Below are 23910 nucleotides of genomic sequence, written 5' to 3' on the forward strand. Positions count from 1 at the left end.
GTTCGAGTTCAGCCTGGGCAACATGGCAAAACCCCGTTTCTTTTAAAAAATATGAAAATTAGTCAGGCATGGTGGCACATGTCTATAGTCCCAGCGACTCAGGAAGCTGAGTTGGGAGGACCACCTGAGCCCCAGGAAATCAAGGATGCAGTGGGCTGAGATAGCGCCACTGCACTCCAGCCTGGGTGACAAAGTGAGATCCTGTCAAAAAAAAAAAAAAGAAAGAAAAGAAAGAGAGGAGGGGAGGAGAGAGGAGATTAATAAAAAGAGAAGATACGGGCTCAGTTTCTAATGGTTTCAATTATTTGTGTGGGTCCTTGGCAATTACTTAGCTACTCTAAATGCCTCACCATTCAGGTCTCTATTAAGATGCCACCTCTTTTAAAAGCGCTCTCTGACCTACCTCATTACCTAATACCACATCCTGCCCAAGGTAATCTTTATTGCTCATTTTTTTCTTTAATATTATCTGAAATTATTTCACATGCTTGTTAACTTATTATCTCTATCCTGAAGACTAAAGGATTAAAGTAGAGACCTCACCTGTCTTGTTCACTGCTACACATCTAATGCCTAAAATACTGCCTGACACTTGAAAAGTGCTAAATGTTTGTTAAATGAATGACTCTCGGTTTGCTTATCTGTGAAATAGGGATAACTACCTTACAAGACTAATTATAAGAATATAAGAATTAAAATTCAATAATGTATATAAAAAGGTGTTCTGTAAATTATAAAGCAGATATACAAAAGATTAAGCCAAAGGGTTGAACGGGCAACAGCAGAAAGACCACATCAAAATCTGAAAAATATTGTCAATTACAACACCAATGCATCTAGTTATTTTTATAACCAAAAAGAAAGCACATACCTTTCCTTGTAGAGGTCCCTGAATAAGCTTGGGATATTTCTGTGTTGAACTATTTCCATGCCCCAGTTTCCCATAATCACCATCTCCCCAGCTGAAGACTTCTCCTTCTGTCGTAAAAGCTAAAGTGTGACCATCAGATCCTTTAGAAGATGAAACCTTTTTAATGGATCTGTGAGGCTCGAATGTTAACTTTTTTAAAGTTGACTGATTATTGGAGTCTCCAAGGCCCAGTCTCCCATAGCTGCCTTTCCCGCAAGCTCTAACAGAGCCATCCGTAGAAATGACAAAAGTGCAGTACTGTCCAGCTTCAATCTATAAACAAAGAATCGTAAATATAAAATACTTCTGTGAGTATCAAAGTATAATATTTAAGGCTGGTTTTATCAAAAAGCCTCAAAGGAAGTCTTATAGCAGAATATGGCATGATTCTCGAGAGAGATTAAGGAATATACAGAAATGGAAGAGAACACGAATGGCCTTTTCATGCTCATGACTTTGTTGCTGAGTTCAAATTCTTCATTTATATGTTATCTTTTCAGGTTATTGTCCAGATTATGATTGAATGAAACAACAAAGTAAAATGTTTAATATCCTCTTATAACCGAGAATGGCAAGACATAAAATTTTCCTTCCTATAAATTCCTTAGGGTACATTATGGCAAGAACCATATAAAATGTATTGTAAACCTATTTGAAAAAAATACATTTTAATGAAAGTAACAAATAGAAAGTTCTAGCTGGGCTATAAATGTAAAAAAAAAAGTGATCATAAGAAAATGAAAGGCTAATCTAGCAAAAAGAAATTCCAGTTTTTATTTACTTTTTTTTTTTTTTTGAGACAGAGTCTTGCTCTGTCACCTGGGGTGGAGTGCAGTGGTGCAATTTTGTTTCACTATAACCTCCATTTACCAGGTTCAAGCAATTCCTGCCTCAGTCCCGCCGAGTAGCTGCGATTACAGGCACACGCCATCACGCCTGGCTAATTTTTGTTAAGTATTTTTAGTAGACAGGGTTTCACCATGTTGGTCAAGCTAGTCTCAAACTCATGACCTCAAATGATCCACCCACCTCGGCCTCCCAAAGTGCTGGGATTACAGGTGTGAGCCACCATACCTGGCCTTTATTTACTCTTATTTGCCATTTGTGGTGAACATAAGGGTAAAGTCTGTTGCTATTCTTAACACTTTTTAAAAATCGAGATACCAATTTAGTTATTCAAAAGTTGGAAATGGAAATGCTGTCAGGGATACTGGGGACTAAAAATGTATTTTTATTTTTATTTATTTATTTATTTATTTTTTGAGACGGAGGCTCACGCTGTCACCCAGGCTGGAGTGCAGTAGCGCGATCTCGGTTCACTGCAACCTCCGCCTCCCAGGTTCAAGCTATTCTTCTGCCTCAGCCTCCCGATTAGCTGGGACTACAGGCATGCGCCACCATGCCTGGCTAATCTTTGTATTTTCAGTAGAGATGGGGTTTCATCATATTGGCCAGGCTGGTCTCGAACTTCTGACCTCATGATCCACCTGCCTCAGCCTCCCAAAGGGCTGGGATTACAGGCGTAAGCCACTGCACCCGGCCAAAATGTATTGTTCTATTAAAATGATAAAAACTAATGCAGCATATAGATCAGAAATAATCATCGATAATTTTCACTCATTTAAAAAATACTCAATATTATTTAATGCAAATAAACATGAATATACTCTAGATTATCTACCAGTTTGTAAGCTATTTAGAAAACTTACGGTCTGTGCATCAGAGAAACTAGGAGCCAGTTTGGGTTGCAGTATTTTCTCCTGTGTACCTTCTACCAACTGATGGCTGCTATTGCTCCCCCAAACATAAACCTCACAGGTTTCGGAGACAATGGGAGCATCACCAGTCTGAATGCTATCTGGGCTAGCACACGTTCTCGAATAATCGGAAGCCATTCTGCAAACCTATTAAAAATTTAAAATACGCAATAGTTAAGACAGTTTTGGTCTGGGCATTTTTAAATATATATCCTCTGAAATTACTGTTGCCTTTCCTTCTAACACTCTTAAATGCTCAAAGAACCTATTAAATAAAGATAACTAGACTATTTACTCACATGGAATAAACCACTAAAAGACACTAATAAAGTGGCAAAAGTGGGAAAGGGGAGACACACAATCTTTTAGCTAAACATTTTATTACTGCATACAAAACACTGTAGAAAAACAAAGCTTAAGAAATAAAGTAGAAAAAATCACCATGGATAATCTTAACACCTTAATACAATAAATTTTACGTTTTAAATATATGTCCTTCCAGAGTTTTTCATATACAAATTCTTTAACACAGTCACCACATTGGATACATAAAAATGACAAATTGCACAAAACAGTCATGCAAATCCATGTCTACCTAGTCTTCATGATTGAATAGATAATATTCCATCTAGTAAAAAACATCACAATGTACTCAACCACTTCCCCACCCCCAACTTTTTTTTTAAATAGGCGGGGTCTCACTATCTTACACAGGCTAAACTCAAACTCCTGGGTTCAAGCAATCCTCCCACCTCAGCCCCCCAAGTAGCTGAGATTACAGGCCCGCATATAATCATACCTGGCTCCACTTTCCTTTAATAGGGTCTTTACAGTCTATTTATTTGTTATATAGGCCATTTTTAAGGATATAGTTGTTACTATACTTTTTATTGCTTCCTTAGTAGAGAACCTCAGAAATGGGACTCAATATTCAAAAAAAGACAAGAATCCTATGATTCTTGAAACATACTATATCAAATTGTATTTCAAAATGGTGCTATAATACGTCACTAGTAATGTACAAAAGAAGGCTGTTCTAAAAACAGCGAAGGCACAAAGCAATTAACATTCACACATATATCTGAATATATAAAATAAAAATCATGGCTTATTTACCATTTCTGTAGAATATAATGGCAAAGTCTGTTGCCATTCATAAGCTTTTTTAAAAATCCAGGCTGCCTGCCAAAAGCATAGGACCCACGGTGGCCATCCCAGTAGCAATTTCACTGGATCCATACTCATTATGAGTATTATGCTTTTAAATTTTTTTGCAAATGTAAGTGAGGAAAAAGGAAAAGGCCCTTATCTTAATTTCACATTTCTTTATTGTGAGCAAAACTAAAGTTTTTCCATCTATTTGTTTACTACATTTTGTGACGTGAACTTCTGCTCATTTATTTATTAGAATTTAATAGATTTTTTAATTGACTGGTATGAACTCAATACAATAAAGATATTAACTGACTACAGTGACTATCAATTTGTTTTCTGCCTTTTAGTTTTTTTGATTTTGCTGAATCAAGCAAAACAATAAAAGAAACTTAAGAAGTTAACACATTAGTTTGCCAGCACATGAAATGGGGGAGGATAGGGTCCTCTTGGTCAGATACTTTAAATAGTATCCAAAACAACAGAATAATATGTGTGTTAGACAAATATTTTCCAGTGAACATGAGGACAGTATCCGAGGACAGCTGCCAGTCCCTAATAAAAGGTCTGGAATTTTGCTGGAGACAAAGAAGGATAGTGGGGCCAAGAGGGTCAGAATTGTTCATCTAAAGGTCTATCATAGCCAGTGCGGTGGCTCACGCCTCTTGATACTGGCCAACCAGGATTCCTTTCCAGGACAAAACCCCTACACTGAGAAAAACTACTGAGAGTAGAATAAAAATTGAACAGGATAGGGACAATAGAAAGGGAGGATGGAAAGGAAAGAGAATACCAAGACAGAAGTTGGGAAGGGGAACAAACTGGAAAACCATTTTTTTTTTTTAACATTACACACACACACACACAAAAAAAAAAAAAAACAGAGGGAGGGAGTCTATGGAGTTTAAAAAGCCATCTTAAATCCCACCTCATTCTAAGAGTTCAGGAAAACTAATCCTACATAGAAATAAGCAACAAAAAAGTATTGAGGTCAAATCCCATATGAAGTTATTATAAAGTTGCAGTGAGCCAAGATCATGCCACTATACTCCAGCCTGGGCAGCAGAGACACCATCTCAAAAAAAAAAAAAAGACACAAAGGAAAAACAAATCTGAATTACAAACCCTCAAAAATGAGGTAACATAACTCAAGAATTAGAAATAAAAGAAAAAAAAAACATTTTGGAACTGAAGACTAAACTAGAAGAAACCCAAAAGTAAATAAATACAGTAGATAATGCCCTAAGAGTAATGAAAGACAAAAGGCATTTTTAGAAATTAAAAAATTTAAAAAGACAAAGTATTCAAGAAAAACTGGCAAGTATTAAAATCAGGCAAAGATCAACACGCACATAATAGAAATCCCTGAAGAACAGAACCCAATCAAAGGAATAAAAATAATAGAACAAACTGCAATTTTGGAACATTTTCCTGAAATAAAAAAGATATGAAAGTACATATTGAATTATCACATCTCTTAAGAATATCAACCCAGAATGAATAATATCAAGACATATTCTACAGTAAAATTACTGATCTTTAAAGGGGAAAAAAAAATTCTTTGGGTTTCTCAGCAAATATGCGTGGCTCACATAGGAGAGAAAATCAGATTACCTTTGGACTTTGACAGTAACAGTTCATGCCAGAAGAGAATGTAGTAACATATTTAAGATATACAAGAAAAGAAAATGTGAACTAAAGAAAAGATAAACTAAAGAATATTATCAACACTGACATTCAAGAATAAAGAGCACAGCAATTATCAACATGCAAAAACTCAGAAATCTTGTTCTGATGACTCTTTATTGAGAAATCTACTAGAGAATGACCCTCAAAATATCAAAAAGAATAGACATTGACACAGAGACTAGTATTCAGCATTAAATATGTAATCATTTGTAGAACTAATACCAAATGAAGGTTAAAACAGAGACAGGCTGGGTGCCATGGTTCATGTCTATAATACCAGTATTTTGGGAGCCTAAGGTAGAAGGATCGCTTGAGCTCAGGAGTTTAAGACCAGTCTGGGCAACCATAGCAAGACCTCATCTCTACTAAAAATTTTAGTAAAAAAAAAAATTAGCCAGGTGTGATGGCACATGCCTGTAGTCCCAGCTACTTGGGAGGCTGAGGCCGGAAGATAACTTGAGCCCAGGAGATAGAAGCTGCAGGGCACTATGATCATACCACTGCACACTCCAGCCTGGGTAACAGAGCAAGACTGTCTCAAAAAAACAAACAAAAAAAAATGCAGAGAGTATGTAATAACTATATGCCCTATATAGATGTAATGCAATTACTAAAAAACAGGGAAAGCATACTTTAGAAATTAATTTTTTTGGTAACCATACAGCAGTAGTTATTTGTCTTATTTTAGGACTGTTTATGTGTATATGTGTGTAACATGTAATTAAAACAAATGAGTAATAATGGCATTTTCTAATTCTCATCCTTGTATCTATGGGAATCAGAAATCTTAGTTTAAAAGGAAGAAGATATAAATGTAAAGGTTAAGTAAAAATTCTATAGCTGTGAATTTGAAAGTATCAGTATGAACTCATTAGGTATCTTAGCTTTAAATACACATGTATACACATCCTAGCTCTGTCCACTATGAATATAAAAGCCTAGAAATAAGATCAACTCAGTAGCAGTAAGCATTTCTAGCACCCTGATTGTGGTCTTGAAGCATCATTTTCCAATAAAAGAAACCAGGACTTTTTTTCAGAAAACTAACTAGATGATTTCAGATTGGGGGCAAGAAATGTGTAAGATCAGCCAGAAACAATGAAACATATCAGAAAGCAAGGAGACTATAAAAGATTATTAGGCTTATGATAAAATAACTTAGGAACTACCCTGAAGAGACTAATAGCCAAAATTGAAACAATATGACCTTCACTGCAGATAATAATTCAATGTGCTGAAACTCAAACAGGCTTAAATCTGTGGGTTCATAATGACTTATTTTATTCATTTATTTTTTTTTGAGACACAGTTTCGCTCTTGTTGCCCAGGCTGGAGCACAGTGGCATGATCTCCACTCCCTGCAACCTCTGCCTCCCGGGTTCAAGCAATTCTCCTGCCTCAGCCTCCTGAGTAGCTGGGATTACAGACGTCCGCCACCCCACCCGGCTGATTTTTTGTATTTTTAATAGAGACGAGGTTTCTTCATATTGGCCAGGCTGGTCTCAAACTCCTGACCTCAGGTAATCCACTCGCCTCGGCCTCCCAAAGTGCTGGGATTACAGGTGTGAGCCACTGCGCCCAGCCCATGGTATTTTTTAAATGAAGTTAATTGGCCAAGTTTGGAGGATGGTAGGAGGACAATTCATTAAATTGAAAACTGGTAAATAAAGAACAGATGAAAAGAATCAAGCATTTAGTCTGCTTTTCCTATATAAACCATAGCAGAGTAATCAGTCAATAAGGGAATCTCTTCATAAAAATATTGCAACTAATTGTTGGGAAAAAGCTGAGTGTTGGGAGGGAAACTGAGGCAGGGCTTGCATAATGTCCTCTCAAATGTGTCTAGACTTGCTGGCTCCTTGCTTCTAGCCCTCCTAGGCGCCTAAGCTCCTACTCCCATTATCTCAAGTAGCAGAACACGTTCCATATAAATGCTAAACCATCACAGTTGTAGACCATGTGCCTGCCCTTTTGACCTCCACATTCTCACCACCTGTTTCTTTCTTTGATTACCAATAAATACCGTGGGCTCCCAGAGCTCAGGGCCTTCATAGCCTCCACAATAGCAATAGCCCCTTGGTGTCCCACCTTTCTCTCTCAAACTGTCTTTTTTTCCTCAATCCTTTGACTCCGCCAGATTTTGTCACCCCCACATTCCTGGCTGCCCAATGTGGGGTGACAAAGACCCCGGTGAAGGAACACCAGAGCGTGTGAAAGCAGAGGATACAACATCAAAGGACACCCGAGGAAGTCTAAAAGCAGCTCGGGGGAAAGCTGAGCACTTGGAAGAACCAGGGTAACAATAGAACAAAGTGAAAGCAGTCATTCTGCTTAAATTACTTAAGGCATTTATTACGAAGTGGGGGGAGTGAAAGTTCGTACTCAGAATTTATCACTCACTCTAGTGCAGTTCAGTAGTTTTGCCCATGGTTCCCGGAACAGGGGACTATGGAGTTGGATGAATGGGAGAGAATTGGCAAGATTAAAAAAAAAAAAAAAAAAGTATAAAGATGGAGCAAAAATTCCAATCTTGGTTTGGTCAATGTGGGCACTAATAAAAGCAGCTCTTGAGCCATTTCAAACAGATGATTAGGCAGATTCAGATGAGGAAGAGGAGGACGAGTGTAAAGAACTAAATTCAGATTCTGAGTGTGAGGAACAGGAAACCAGAGGAAATAAAAGAAAGGGAAACTGAAAAAAGTATGTTTTAGCCCATCAGCTCCACCTGCTGAATTAAGTGAAAGGCCACCTCCTCTTTCTCCTCTTAATGGGCGAGAAGATGAATTAGCTACAAAACTTTACTGCTCCTGTAGTTGCAACATTAAAACCTGGAGCAATTGGTGCTATACAAATTTCTATTCAAAAGGCTAGAACCGAGGGAGACCTTGAAGCATGGCAATTCCCCGTAACTATCATCCAGCAGGGAGGACAACAAACGTCCTTCCACTGTGTTTCCAAAATGCGTCTACAAAGGAGAAAGATATACAAGTAAAGAAAAGTGTACTATTCCTTTAAAAGCCAGGGTAAACTTAAAACCTATAATTGATAATTGAAGGTCTTCTCCGGGACCCTATAACACTCCAATACTACCTTGTCAGTGTAAACAAGAGAGTAGCCGGAAAGCACTGAGACCACTAACAAACAGTAGCCTTCCTACCAAAAATCTTTAACCCAGTAACCCCTGATAGCCCATAATGCATTCGATCTGTAGCAGCAATTGCTTTGCTAACAAGTAGAAAAATAACTTTTAGAAGAAACCTCATTGTGAGCACACCTCACCAGTTCAGAGCTATCAAAAAGCAAAAAGGTAGCTTACTAACTCAAAAATCTCAAAGTATGGGGCTATTCTGTTAGAAAAAGATTTAACATTAACCACTGAAAATTCCCTTAACCCAGCAGGTTTCCTAACGAGGTATTTAAATCTTAATTACCATACAAAGGTCCGACTAGACCTAGGAGAAACTCCCTTCAGGACAGGAGGATAGATGGTTCCTCCCGGGAGATTGAAGAGGGGGAGAGAGAGGGCAAAACGCACACACACACCACACAATGGGTATTCAGTAAGTGATAGGGAGACTCTTATAGAAGCAGAGTTAGGAAAATTGCTTAATAATTGGTCTGCTCAAACGTAGGAGCTGTTTGCACTCAGCCAAGTCTTAGAGTACTCACAGAATCAAACTATCTCAATCCCGACTCAAAAGATTACCTACATCCTCTCTGAAACGAATTTGCGTAAGAACTGTTTATGGGAATGCATCTTGATGGGGCAGCTGGGTTGTTATGAAATATTCAGGAACCCAGCCCAGCTCTAGAACTCACCTATGAGCACAAAGACAATGTTGGGCATGATGGTAGAGGAACACTAGAATCCAGCAGCCCGGACCCCTTTGTGGTCAAGAAAAGCAGGAAAACAGGTGCAGGACTGCTACATCAGTAAGCGTAACTAATCCGATAAGCAGAGGTCCATGGGTGGTTATGCACCCTGGAAAGGAATAAGCATTAGGACCAAAGAGGATGCTCCAGGACTAATGCTCATTGGAAAATGACTAGGGGTGCTGGCATCCCTATGTTTTTTTCAGATGGGAAACGTTCCCTCCAAGGCAAAAACACCCCTAAGATGTATTCTAGAGAATTTGGACCAAGAGTGTATGTACCTTTTTCCCTCTCAGACTTGAAACAAATTAAAATAGACCTAGGTAAATTCTCAGATGGTTATACTGATGTTTTACAAGGGTTAGGACAATCCTTTGATCTGACATGGAGAGATGTTACTGCTAGATCAGACACTAACCCCAAATGCCACCATAACTACAGCCCAAGAGTTTGGCGATCTCTGGTATCTCAGTCAGGTCAATGATAGGATGACAACAGAGGAAAGAGAACAATTCCCCACAGGTCAGCAGGCAGTTCCCTGTGTAGATCCTCACTGGGACGCAGAATCAGAACATGGAGATTGGTGCCACAGACATTTGCTAACTTGCGTGCTATAAGGACTAATGAAAACTAGGAAGAAGCCTATGAATTATTCAATGATGTCCACCACAACACAGGGAAAGAAAATCCTACTGCCTTTCTGGAGAGACTAAGGGAGGCACTGAGGAAGCATATCTCTCTGTCACCTGACTCTGTTGAAGGCCAGCCAATCTTAAAGGATAAGTCTATCACTCAGTCAGTTGCAGACATTAGAAAAAACTTAAGTCCACCTTAGGCCCAGAAAAAACTTAGAAACCCTGTTGAACTTGGCAACCTCAGTTTTTTATAATAGAGATTAGGAGGAGCAGATCAAATGGGATTTAAAAAAAAAAAAAAAAAGGCCACCACTTTAGCCATGACCCTCAGGCAAGCGGACTTTGGAGGCTCTGGAAAAGGGAAAGGCTGGGAAAATCAAATGCCTAATAGGGCTTGCTTCCAGTGTGGTCTGCAAGGACACTTTAAAAAAGGTTGCCTGAATAGAAATAATCCGCCCCCTCATCCATGCCCCTTATGTCAAGGGAATCACTGGAAGGCCCACTGCCCCAGGGGACGAAGGTCCTCTGAGTCAGAAGCCACTAACCAGATGATCCAGCAGCAGGACTGAGGGTGCCCGGGGCAAGCGCCAGCCCAAGCCATCACCCTCCCCAGGTATGCTTGACCATTGACAGCCAGGAGGTTAACTGTCTCCTGGACACTGGTGCAGCCTTCTCACTCTCCTGTCCCGGACAACTGTCCTCCAGATCTGTCACTATCCGAAGGGTCCTAGGATAGTCAGTCACTAGATACTTCTCCCCGCCACTAAATTGTGACTGGGGAACTTTACTCTTTCACATCCCTTTCTAATTATGCCTGAAAACCCCACTCCTTTGTTAGGGAGAGACATCCTAGCAAAAGCAGGGGCCATTATACACTAGAATTAGCAGAAGGAAAAAGGGTACATATATATACAGACTCTAAGTATGCTTACCTAGTCCTTCATGCCCACACAGCAATATGGAGAGAAGGGGAATTCCTAACTTCCAAGGGAACACCTATCAAACATCAGGAAGTCATTAAGCCCCAAAATTCTCCTTACCTCTGAGTCTACTTCCTCCGATTCCTGCCTAAAGATAATTTTATGGGGAAGATGATTTGCTTGTGTCTCTCCAGGTGACAATCAGGTGCCTATGTGGGTGCCCACCAAACATCTGAAGATCTATCATGAGCCACAGCACCTAGTGGACCCACCCGTACAGTGCAAATTGAAGGTTTAAGGATTGCTTTTAAGCCTTGATTTGCTTTCTCTATGCCTTCTGTTAATCAGAAAAGGCCTATTTCTCACTCTCAGTGGCCTCCTGGCTACAGCCACAAAAGTTTTTGCTTCTGTTTCAGTAGATTTACTAATGTGGGGGTGAGGGTATGCTTGCGTTTTTGCAGGAGATGAGCGAACCGTGTAGATGCCCTCAAGATGCGTACAACCATGGAATGGGAGACTGGAGGGACCTATGAATCCCAACCATGGCCCGGGTTCCCCCAGTACGGGCCATGAGCCAGCTGAATCTGAATGCAAAGATGGAATGAGGACCGACCAGAGTCACGATGCTTAATGGACCAGTGCTTTCTGACTCAGCTCTTCTCTACCCTGAATACAAGAGCCCCTAATAGTTAGGCAGGAGTATGATCACCCCTATTCAGCATGAAGAAGTTACAGAAGGACCTTCATCCTTCTGCAACCCCTAGGATTAAGGGAAAGGGGAGGTATGCAGGAAACATTCAAACCAGAGTGACTCCAGTTTGAATAAGGGCTAAGAAAAATGAAGCTGGATCACCAACCCGGCAATTAAAGGTTGCACAGCCTGCAACTGCCTTGCTCAATTAAAAGAGGCCACCTCTTGTAATAATGATAGCTAGTAATAATGATACCTTCTCTTTTACAAAAAGAGGGCATGTTGGGAAAAAGCTGAGTGTTGGGAGGGAAACTGAGGCAGGGCTTGCATATAATGTCCTCTCGAATGTGTCTAGACTTGCTGGCTCCTTGCTTCTAGCCCTCCTAGGCTCCTATTCCCATTATCTCAAGTAGCAGAACATGTTTCATATAAATGCTAAACCATCACAGCTGTAGACCATGTGCCTGCCCTTTTGATCTCCACATTCTCACCACCTATTTCTCTGTTAGATTACCAACAAATACCGTGGGCTCCCAGAGCTCAGGGCCTTCGTGAGCTCCACGATAGGGATGGCCCCCTGGTGTCCCACCTTTCTTAAACTGTCTTTTTCTCAATCCTTTAACTCCACCGGACTTTGCCACCCCCACGACCTGGTGTTGGGTCTGATCACCCCAACACTAATAAAAAGAAATGACAGAATTAGAGTATCATATTTTGCAACCAAGCACAAATGAATTAATGTAGTCATTAACCATCAACGGCTGCTAATACCACAAAGACAACCAGATGGAACCTAATGGAAGAACACAACATGTATACAGTCTTGCTAAAGACCTAACACCTGCGACTGATCAAGCCTCTGGATCCAGTTGCCAATTTATAGGAAATACAGAAGATAAAGAAACATACAGAACTGCATCATGAGTAATCTATTAGCAAAACCCAGACTGTGGGAAATGCTACAGCCCAAAAAGCCTAGGTTCCTGAACAAACATATTGAAGGAAAAGAAAAATGGAGGAGGGAACCTAAAGATTAAAAGATTTAAAAGACTTTCCTTTTTTTTTTTTTAATGGGCACGACTATAGTGTTTAAGGATGCACATCTGGTTGACAGAAGTATAAAGAAATACAAGGAAGTGATCAAAGTCACAATAGTGGTTACTTTGGGGAGGACAAACAGGTTATGACAAGGCTGTGAAAGGGCTTCTGCAATGACTAAGAAAATTCTTTACCTAGGTACATATTAGAAGGGTATTTTATAATTAAGCTATATATGTGTACATTTTTCTATGTTTTACTTAATACAAAATTCTTTCAATTGAAGTTACCAGCACATAATTCAAAAATCAAAACAAATGAAAGGGTATACACATTGAAAAGTATGTCTCCTACTCACCCCACCCCCACCCTAGATACCCCAGTTCCACTCTCTAAAGGTAACAACTGGTGCCACCTCCTTTTGTAGCTTTTCCAGAGAAAATGGATTATTTTTAAGGGATAAATACATGCCATAGCATTTTAACACAAAGTTTTCAACACAAAAGCCATGATTATTACGTACCTCTTCAAAGAGACATAATGCTGCCTCGTAAAGGGAGCACAAGCCATCCGATGTTCTGGTTGGTTCTCTCCACTGACTCCGATCAGCAGATGAACCCTATAATTAAAACATTGTGGGACACAGTGTAGGAAGGGGAGAGACATATGCATTAAAATTACTTAAACAGTCTACAAAAACACCTATTTGAAGACCTGTTTATATAATTATGTGCACTGAAACCAAATCCTAACATTAGGTCATGAAACTAACTTTTACAAGGAAGTTTTATTAAATGAGCTGGCTACTGCATCACATGATAAATTACATGCCAATCCCTCACTGATTACCTTATTAAAAAGTGATTTATTCCAAGAGACATAGGGCTCTAGAAACAATCAAGGAAGCAGAATTTTGCCAGTTACCCACTCTTTGGGTGACCAATATCCAGAAAACGTGGTCTCAGGAAATACTCCCCATGGGTATATTGCCCACCTGCCTCCCACCTGACAGCTTTAGTAATGACTTGACCAAAGCAGCAGAAAGTCTGTCCCTCCCTTCTTAGTTTCACCACAACCAAGGTCCCAGTATTACAGTAGGTAGCTAGTCAGACATGAGCAGGGCAGGAGAGGGCCACCCCCCAACCCCTACCACCAGGTATGTCAGGTGACCATCAAGTGATGGTCAGGCAGTGGTTAACTGTCTCTCTAAAACAATAATTGATTGCAGCCAGTACCAGGGAAAGGCAGTCTCCCAACAGACAGAAAAAAACCTGAAACTTGTGATCAGCAACTTGTTGATAAGATCTCAGGAGCTGGGTGAGTGGGATCAAGCATGCACATTAAGAGGTAAAATGGAGGAGTTCAACTGGTATATGACCTTCTAGGGACATTCAATGGGTAAGGGAAGAACGCCTCAAGTGAGCATGCGTACAACTCTGGTAAACACACTGCGCATGCTCCCCTCTCAAGGGCTGGCAAACCACCGTGCAGGTGAACAGCCTACCCCAAGGGAAGAAACACAGGACCCGGGAAGTATGCTAACATATAAAAGCCTAAGTCAAAAGTCAACCCGGGCACTTGATCTCTCAAGTCACCTGCTTGGCCCTCTTCCAAGTGTACTTCACTGCTTTTCTTTCCTGCTCTAAAGCTTTTTAAATAAACTTACACTCCAGCTCTAAAATTTGCCTCAGTCTCTTTATGCCCCTCAGTCGAATTCTTTTTCTGAGGAGGCAAGAATTGAGGTTACTGCAGACTCATAAGGATTTGCCACTGCTAACACCAGGAAATCAGTTCATCTTTTTCCTAGCACAGCTGAGGAATCACAGCACCTCTCTGAGACTTACTGCCTACTCTCCACAACAGGACCCAATGGGAGAAATCATTATCTCATCAAAAAATGATAGGACAGGCACGGTGGTTCACGTCTGTAATCCTAGCACTTTGGGAGGAGGAGACAGGCAGATCATTTCAGCTCAGGAGTTCAAGACCAGCCTGGCCGACACGGCAAAACCCCATCGTTGCTACTAAAAATACAAAAAAAAAATTAGCCAGGTGTGGGGGCACACGCCTGTAATTCCAACTACTCGAGAGGCTGAGGCAGGAGGATCACTCGAACCCAGGAGGCAGAGGTTGCAGTGAGCCAAAATCATGACACTGCATTCCAGCCTGGGCAACAGAGCAAGACTCTGTCTCAAAAAAAAAAAAAAAAGATAAATCAGAAAGTGAACTAAATATCCATTGTCCCTCAAATTTCCATATCCTTAAGTCTTTAGAGCACAAATGTCAAGTTCTTTCTATAATTTATCCATCATATAATTGTGAAATTTTCATCAGTGGCTTTATTTCAAAGGATACTATATTGTAAAAATAATTGTATTCTAAATTATCTCTTAACAGATATACCACAGAAAAGTATATCCGCTACAGGGGAAGAAAGACTGACTTAGATAACCCACAAGATCTCATCCAACTCTAAGATTCTCTGATTTTCAAATCAGGCTATTTTAAGTAACATGATTCCGAAATAATAATTTAAAAACGCATATTTTGGACCAAGTACAAAATTCCAATTAATGTCTTCAAATGCCCACAGTATTTACACCTAACTCTAAGGGTTTTTTTTTTTTTTTTTTTTTTTTGAGACGGATTCTCACTTTGTCGCCTAGGCTGGAGTGCACTGGTACAACCTCAGCTCACTGCAACCTCCACCTCCCAGATTCAAGTGATTCTTGTGCCTCAGCCTCCCAAGTAGCTGGGATTACAAGCCTACACAACCATGCCCAGCTAATTTTTGTATTTTTAGTAGAGACGGGTTTCACCATGTTGGCCAGGCTGGTCTCGAACCCCTGACCTCAGGTGATCTGCCTGCCTCAGCCTCCCAAAGTGCTGGGATTACAGGCATGAGCCACCGTGCCCAGCCTAACCCTGTTTTTTTAAATATTTATTTATGGATTTATTTGTTTTTGAGACAGGGTCTTGCTCTGTTGCCAAGCCTGGAATTCAGTGGCAAAGATTATTGCTGTGAAAAGGAAATAAAAACTTGAGACTCCAACGCACCCTGACAAAAGAAAAAAATTAGGCTGAAGGCTGACTTATGCAAGAAGCTGCCTTTCCTTTTGTTCCAAAGTAGACAGCTACAGATGAAAGGGTGAATATCCTCACAGGTAACTCTATGTTCACCTTATCTTATATAAAATGCCTATCTACTGAGCACCAGAGAAATACATAATTCCACTATTCTGCTCCTTTTCTCTTGCAATTTGTGGATTCAGTAATGTGACCATACCCTCCTTTTTTCCCCTCCAGCCTGCTTCTCCCCTTTAAATAGTGAAGCCCTCAATATCACCTTTGTAGAAAGGCACAGATCTCTGTAAACCAAAACTAAAATACAAAGGCCCCCAGCAACCATCTGAATGGACTCCTTCCTATGGGAGGGCACTCTAAAATATTACCTGAAGAACTGATTCAGGCCAGGACGGGAAGTGGGAGGTTGGACATGCCTCATTATACCCACCCAGCATTATGCCCATCAATACAGACCTTAAGTCTGAAAAAAACATTTACAATCTATTCTCTCTAAGTCTGCTACTTGGAAGCTTTGATCTGCATGATAAAACCTACCTCTCCCCAACGCCTTATTGTAATCCACACATTCCTTTCTACTAACTCTTTCAACCAACTGCCAATCAGAATATGTTTAAATCTACCAATGACCTGAAAGCCCCCTGACCTCGAGTTATCCCATCCTTTCAGATCAAATCAATAAGATCTTACATATATTGATTGATATATTATGTCTCCCTAAAATGTATAAAGGCAAGCTGTACCCCAACCGCCTCAGGCACCTGCCACAAGGACCTCCTGAGGCTCTGTCACAGGCATGTCCTTAACCTTGGCAAAATAAACTTTATTTATTTATTTATGAGACAGAGTTTCGCTCTTGTCGCCCAGGCTGCAGTGCAATGGCTTTCTAAACTGATTCAGAAAGATCAATTTCTTGTCTCAGAAACTTCTTGGTTTACACTCATCTCCCAGGCATTGTCCTTAACCTTGACAAACCTAAATTGATTTGAGACCTGTCTCAGATATGTTTTGGTTTACATAACTCACTATAGGCTCGACCTCCCAGGCTCAAGTGATCCTCCCACCTCAGGATCTATTAATAAAGTTTATTATTAAGGCTTATTAACTATTAATAAATATTAAATTGTATTTATACTATTAATATAATAATGTAGGTCAAACATTAACTTCATCAATATTAATCCGATTAATTTGATTAGTGCTGATTTATGTTAGTTATATTATATATTAGTAATTAATTAAAATTAATATCATTAAAAGCATATTGGCCAGGCGCAATGGCTCACACCTGTAATCCCAGCATTTTGGGAGGCTGAGGCGGGCAGTTCACTTGAGGTCAGGAGTTTGAGACCAGCCTGGCCGATATGATAAAACCCTGTCTTTACTAAAAATACAAAAATTCTCAGGGCATGGTGGCATGTGCCTGTAATCTCAGCTACTTGAGAGGCTGAGGCAGGAGAATCACTTGAACCCAGGAGGCGGAGGTTGCAGATCGCACCACTGCACTCCAGCCTAGGTGACAGAGTAAGACTCCGTCTCAAAATAAAAAACAAGCACATTAATAAAGCTTATTAACTATTAATAACACTTACTTAGAATTTCTTAAGTTTCGAAATACACTAAAGGTTGGTTTTTGTGTGTGTGTTTTTTTGTTTTGTTTTGTTTTTGAGATGGAGCTTCGCTCTTGTTGTCCAGGCTGGAGTGCAACTGCACGATCTCGGCTCACTATAACCTCCACCTCCCAGATGCAAGTGATTCTCCTGCCTCAGTCTCCTGAGTAGCTGGGATTACAGGCATGCATGCGCCACCACGCCCGGCTAATTTTGTATTTTTAGCAGAGACAGAGTTTCTCCATGTTGGTTCAGGCTGGTCTCGAACTCCCGACCACAGGTGATCCACCCACCTGGGCCTCCCAAAGTGCTGGAATTACAGGCGTGAGCCACCGCACCGGGCCTACACTGAAGTTTTATAGGTTTTTCATTTGTGTGTGTGTGTGTGTGTGTGTGTGTGTGTGTGTGTGTGTTTCTGAGACAGAGTGTTGCTCTGTTGCCCAGGCTGGAGTGCAGTGGCTCAGTCTCAGCTCACTGCAACCTCCACCTCCCGGGTTTAAGCAATTACCCTGCCTCAGCCTCCCGAGTAGCTGGATTACAGGCACACGCCACCATGCTCAGCTAATTTTTTTGTATTTTTAGTAGAGATGCGGTTTCACCATGTTGGCCACACTGGTTTCAAACTCCTGACCTCAGGCAATCCATCCACCTCGGCCTCCCAAAGTGCTGGGATTACAGGCGTGAGCCACTGTGCCCAGCCTATAGGTTTTAAGTTGCTCTATATAATCATCTATCCTTTTTCTATTCCATCAGGTAAATAAAACAATGGTAAAATTTACATCAATCTGTATCTACTGGGCAAATAAACTATACATAATTGCAAATTATTAAAACAGCAAATATCCCCAGCACTTTGTGAGGCCGAGGCAGGTGAATCATCTGAGGTCAGGAGTTTGAGACCAGCCTGACCATAGTGAAACCCGTCTCCCCTAAAACTACAAAAAATTAGCTGGGCGTGGTGGTGGGCACCTGTAGTCCCAGCTACTGGGAAGGCTGGGGCAGGAGAATCACTTGAACCCAGGAGACGGAGGTTGCAGACAGCCAAGATCACGCCATTGCACTCCAGTCTGGGAGACAAGAGCGAGGCTCCATCTCAAAAACAAAACAAAACAGCAAATATCCTGCTACCCTCAAATCACTGAAATGTCAGTCACTTTGGAGAGTCCTCCAAATAGCCGACTATTACGTGGCAGAACTTTTTTGTCATCTAACAAGTTCCCCCTCGGCCTTCAAAAGCTGCTATGATGAAGTCCACGCAAATGACTGACTTTCACACCACTCTCCTCACCCCAGCAAAGCTGCAGAGAAGTTTCATCTTCAGGCTCTTCATATAGCTTCCTTTTCTCTAAGATCTTTATTTTTTTATTTTATTTATTTATTTATTTATTTTTTGAGATGGAGTCTCGCTCTGTCACCCAGGCTGGAGTGCAGTGGCGCGTTCTTGGCTCACTGCAAGCTCCGCCTCCTGGGTTCACGCTATTTTCCTGCCTCAGCCTCCGGAGTAGCTGGGACTACAGGTGCCCGCCACCACGCCCAGCTAATTTTTGTTTTGTTTTGTTTTGTTTTGCTTTAGTAGAGACAGGGTTTCACCGTGTTAGCCAGGATGGTCTTGATCTCCTGACCTCATGATCCGCCTGCCTTGGTCTCCCAAAGTGCTGGGATTACAGGCATGAGCCACCGCGCCCGGCCTCTCTAAGATCTTCATAAATTTACTATGTAAAGCTTCCTGTTGTCATAGTCTCTGTAATCACCCCACCCCATTAATAATCATTATTCTTAATTATTCTCTTCAGCTGTCCCAAATCCCTCACGTCTCAGATAGCTTCCAATAACTATGCTAGCTAATCAGAGCCTTCCAATCATAGCACATTGCTCATTGTCTTCAGATCTGTGATTCTATTTGACTGTTTCTCTTATTGCTGGGTCATCTGCTATTAACCTGCTGCTGCCAAGTCAGTTTTTCTTTTTAATTATTTAGGATGGTGCTTCTCAAATTTCAGTGTTGACATGAATTACCTGGTGATCTTGTTAAAATACAGATCCTAATCAGTAAGTATAGAAGAAGCCTAAGATTCTGCATTTCTAACAAATGCAGGTGATGCCAATGCTATTGTCTATGGCTCACACTTTGAGTAGTAAGGCTTCACAGTCCAGACTTAGATATGGAATCATACCAGAAGCTAAATGTTTAAAAGTAACTAGTCCCTAGACATACAACGTGTTGCTACACCAACAAATACTTGGTTGCAACCTCTCCAAATTCCCTAATTAGCTGTGAAGCATTTCTGAGAAAAAACGCAATTGTGATCTGTGGCTTCATTATCTAAAAGCCACCTCTAGTGATCACCAAAACGAAAACAGATAAGTAGACTGATGTACCTTTCTAGGAGCTAGCACCAGGGCCATCATGATCCCTCTTTTATGCCTTTCTACAGTATGGAGAAAAATGTTGAAAACAGCATAAAGTTTTTAGTGATAAACTTGGGCTTAAATCTAGGCTCCATCACTTACTGGCACTGACTGAAAGGGTCTCATCTTGAGACCGGAATGATGCCTACATTTAGAGCTGTTACATAATTAACTGAAATTATGTGCAAAACATGCTTAGCACAGTTCCCGCTACATAGTAAGATCTCCAAACGGACAGCAATAATTATTATTTTGCATTATGTATATATACTGAGAAAGAAGAGAAAATACTGGGAGCCTTTAATAAATGACTGCCAAATGTAGCAATACCAAAACAAAATATCCTACCAACACTGTAATGACTGTTGTTAATTTCTTCCCAAAAGAGTCAGTATTTAAGGATAAGTCTACTCCAGCTTCAGTCAATTACGATGAAAGACACATCTAAAACTCATTCTACACAGCCCGGGCATCATGGCTCACACCTGTAATCCCAGCACTTTGGGAGGTCTATGTGGTTGGATTACCTGAGGTCAGGAGTTCAAAACCAGCCTGGACAACATGGCAAAACCCCGTCTCTACTAAAAAATATAAAAATCAGCCGGGTGTGGTGCCGGGCACCTGTATCCCAGCTACTCGTAAGGCTGAGGTGGGGAGAACTGCTTGAACCCGGGAGGCGGGAGGTGAGCCGAGATTTTGCCACTGCACTCCAGACTGGATAACAGAGTGAGACTCTGTTTCAAAAAAAAAAAACAAAAAACACACATTCTACACAGAATTCTTAGTGTATTTTGTAAATATACTGGGGAAATAAAAAACAAAACAGGGCTAAAGCTGGGCATTTTTAGAGAAAATAAATTTTGAAAAATATAGCCCATTAAATGTATAACTTCATTTGTTCACACTGTCAACAAGATAGAAAGTTAAATGGTCCAAAAATAAACTGGAAATTAAACTAAATCTGGGGGCCAGGTTGTGGTGGCTCATGCCTATAATCCCAGCACTTTGGGGGGCCGAGGCGAGCAGATCACCTGAGGTCAGGAGTTCAAGACCAGCCTGGCCAACATGGTGAAACCCCATCTCTACTAAAAATACAAAAATTAGCTGGGCGTGGTGGTGCATGTCTGTAGTCCCAGCTACTCAGGAGTCTGAGGTAGGAGGACTGCTTGAACCTGGGAGGCAGAGGTTGCAATGAGCCGAGATCACATCATTACACTCCAGCCTGGGCAACAAGAACTAAACTCCATCTCAAAAAAATAAGCCGGGTGTGGTGGCTCATGCCTGTAATCTCAGCACTTTGGGAGGCTGAGGCAGGCAGATCACCTGAGGTCAGCAGGAGTTCGAGACCAGCCTAGCCAATATGGTGAAGCCCCATCTCTACTAAAAATACAAAAAAATTAGCCAGGCATGGTGGCAGCCACCTGTAATCCCAGCTACCTGGGAAGCTGAGGCAGGAGAATTGCTTGAACCCGGGAGGTGGAAGTTGCAGTGAGCTGAGATCATGCCACTGCAATCCAGCCTGCGCATCAGAGCAAGACTCTGTCTCAAATAATAATAATAATAATAATAATAATAATAATAATAATAAAATTTTTGGTTTCACAGGTTTTTAGTTACCTTCTTCTTATCTACTATACAAAATAACAATTTTTTCTCCCACATTTGTCTGCTTAAGATATTCAAAGACAAGACTAAATGGAGTACATTTCCTTCCATTCTGGTTGTTTTTACTCAGAATTGCTTCAGTAAATCCACATTGCATATGGATGTGATCAAGTCCCCAAAGCCTATAGCATGGGATACAGAGCTCTGCCTAGCTTGCAGCCTCAATCTCATCTCATTCCATTCCATACGTCCTGGGGCTTGCTCTCCCACACCTCAATTGCTTTGTAAGCCTCTCATTTGAAAACTTGTCCAGCTCTCCTGACACACATGCCTCAAAATTGCTGGCAAATTCCTCCTACTTTTCAACTAACTTCAGGGGTACTTCCTCCATAAGACATTTTCTGCCCCTTTGCCTCCCACCCTCTTCTTTCATCCCATCATCTCCTCCCAGTACAGACTTCTACTATAGCCCATTATCATTAATTTAAAATGTCTGTTCATCCCTCTTTCATTACACTGTGGGCTGCCTAAAGAGATGGATGCTACAAAGTTTATTCATCTTTTTAACCCAGTACCTAGCAGTATCTGGCACACCACGTGCAGTAAACACCTAGCGGCATCAAAGGCGAATGGCATACATGTGGTTATTTTTTATAATTTGAAGACATACACTGAAATTACTTCCCTATTCTCATGTAAGTTAATGAATATATTGTGTGTTCCCACCAAACTCATTATATATGTGTAGGCAGCAGAGATTAAGAATCACACAAGTAAATATAATTTACAGATTGAACTTATTTTTGTTAGGTCTTGTACCAGATACTCAATAGATGGTTATGTGTCTCTCCCTCTAACTTATAGCTTGGAGATAAGTTCTGGCCCAGTTACTCAAGGATAGAGAAATTCAAGACAGGGAGGATCAGGTCAGGTTGGGGTCTAGTGTAATCAGAAGAGGCTCTACAAATTTCCTAGTCCTCAGACAACAGTAAAGTGTAAGAAACGTGGGTTCTAGACTGGGCACCGTGGCTCATGCCTGTAATCCCAGCACTGTGGGAGGCTGAGGCAGGTAGATCACCTGAGGTTAGGAGTTCGAGACCAGCCTGGCCAACATGGTGAAACCCCGTCTCTACTAAAAATACAAAAATTAGCCAGGCATGGTAGCAAGTGCCTGTAAACCCAGCTACTAGGGAGGCTGAGGCACAAGAATAGCTTGAACCCGGGAGGCGGAGGTTGCAGTGAGCCAAAGTTTATACCACTACACTCTAGCTTGGGCGACAGAGCAAGACTCTACCTCAAAAAAAAAAAAAAAAAGAAAAGAAACACGGGTCCTGGAGACCAAAAGCATCAAATACTATCACTGACTGTGCAAGAAGAAATAACAAATATATAATTCGGTTTAATAACCATTCCTTTCCCCTAAAACCAATCTGAGATTTAATTAAAATTCAATCTAATGTAGGCCTGAGGTGGCTTTGAGAGAGCTAAATTAAGTCAAACACATATTCCTCCCCAGAGTAGATCTGGAATTCTGAGAAAAGCAATCTAGTTTTTTGTTTTGTTTTGTTTTTGTTTTTTTATTGAGACAGTCTTGGTCTGTCACCCAGGCTGGAATGCAATGGCGCAATCTCGGCTTCACTGCAACCTCCGTCTCCCAGGTTCAAGCAATTCTCCCTGCCTCAGCCTCCCAAGTAGCTGGGATTACAGGCACCTGCAATCATGCCCGGCTAATTTTTTTATTTTTAGTAGAGACAGGGTTTCACCACGTTGGCCAGGTTTGTCTCAAAACTCCTGACCTCAGGTGATCTGCCCGCCTTGGCCTCCCAAGGTGCTAGGATTACAGGCGTGAGCCACCGCGCCTGGCCAGCAATCTAGTTTTTTAGAGGTATGTCTGCCCCAATAAGGAGCTATATTATCGGGTATGGCCATAGAGGGGAAGGAGGGAGGCACCTCCCTGACTAGTGAATTTGCTATTTTGTCTGGGAATGAGAGGCTAGGTAGAAAGAAAACTGGAAATCCAGTAATTAAAAAAAAAATTATTTTAGATCTACTTTAAGGTAGGCCTTCATGGAAACTCCACCTCTACTAAAAATACAAAAACAAAATTAGCTGGCGTGGTGGCAGGGGCCTGTAGTCCCAGTTACTCGGGAGGCTGAGGCAGGAGAATCGCTTGAACCCGGGAGGCAGAGGTTGCAGTGAGCCGAGATCACGCCACTGCACTCCAGCCTGGGCAACAAGAGCAAAACTCCATCTGAAAAAAAAAAAAAAGTGGGGGGGAAAGGAAAAGTATTTAAACTATCCAGTCAATTATCAAATATGCATACAAGCCTAGACAATGAGGCTAAATGGACACTGAGAAAAGAAATCTAGTTTCCTGGGGTACCCTCTTCCCATTAAGGAGGAATATTGTAGAATAAGGCCTTAGAAGGTAAGGTCCTCGAGGAAGAGGCTTCTGCCTCAAGGTGACTAGCATTTTGTTCAAACACACCATTGGCAACCATTTAATCATATAACTATATTGTGCAATGATTAGTATC

The 23910-nt window shown here is 41.0% G+C and overlaps 1 protein-coding gene across 14 annotated transcripts in view; it reads right to left on the reverse strand.

The window, feature by feature from the left end:
- Nucleotides 1-23910, reverse strand: part of HERC1 (HECT and RLD domain containing E3 ubiquitin protein ligase family member 1) — a 224297-nt gene that overhangs the window by 138357 nt on the left and 62030 nt on the right. For all 14 annotated transcript variants that reach the window (XR_012415025.1, XM_073995967.1, XM_065548019.1 and 11 more), the window contains exons 3-5: nt 13189-13284; nt 2620-2814; nt 872-1183 (exon numbers count right to left, since the gene is read on the reverse strand). Coding sequence is in view for 13 of the 14 variants with exons in the window: in XM_073995967.1 (XP_073852068.1) it covers nt 872-1183; nt 2620-2814; nt 13189-13284 (603 nt within the window). In the remaining variant the exon portion in view is untranslated. The remainder of the gene's footprint in view (nt 1-871; nt 1184-2619; nt 2815-13188; nt 13285-23910) is intronic.

Source organism: Macaca fascicularis, chromosome 7, assembly GCF_037993035.2.
Source record: "Macaca fascicularis isolate 582-1 chromosome 7, T2T-MFA8v1.1".
Taxonomy (NCBI): Eukaryota; Metazoa; Chordata; class Mammalia; order Primates; family Cercopithecidae; genus Macaca; species Macaca fascicularis.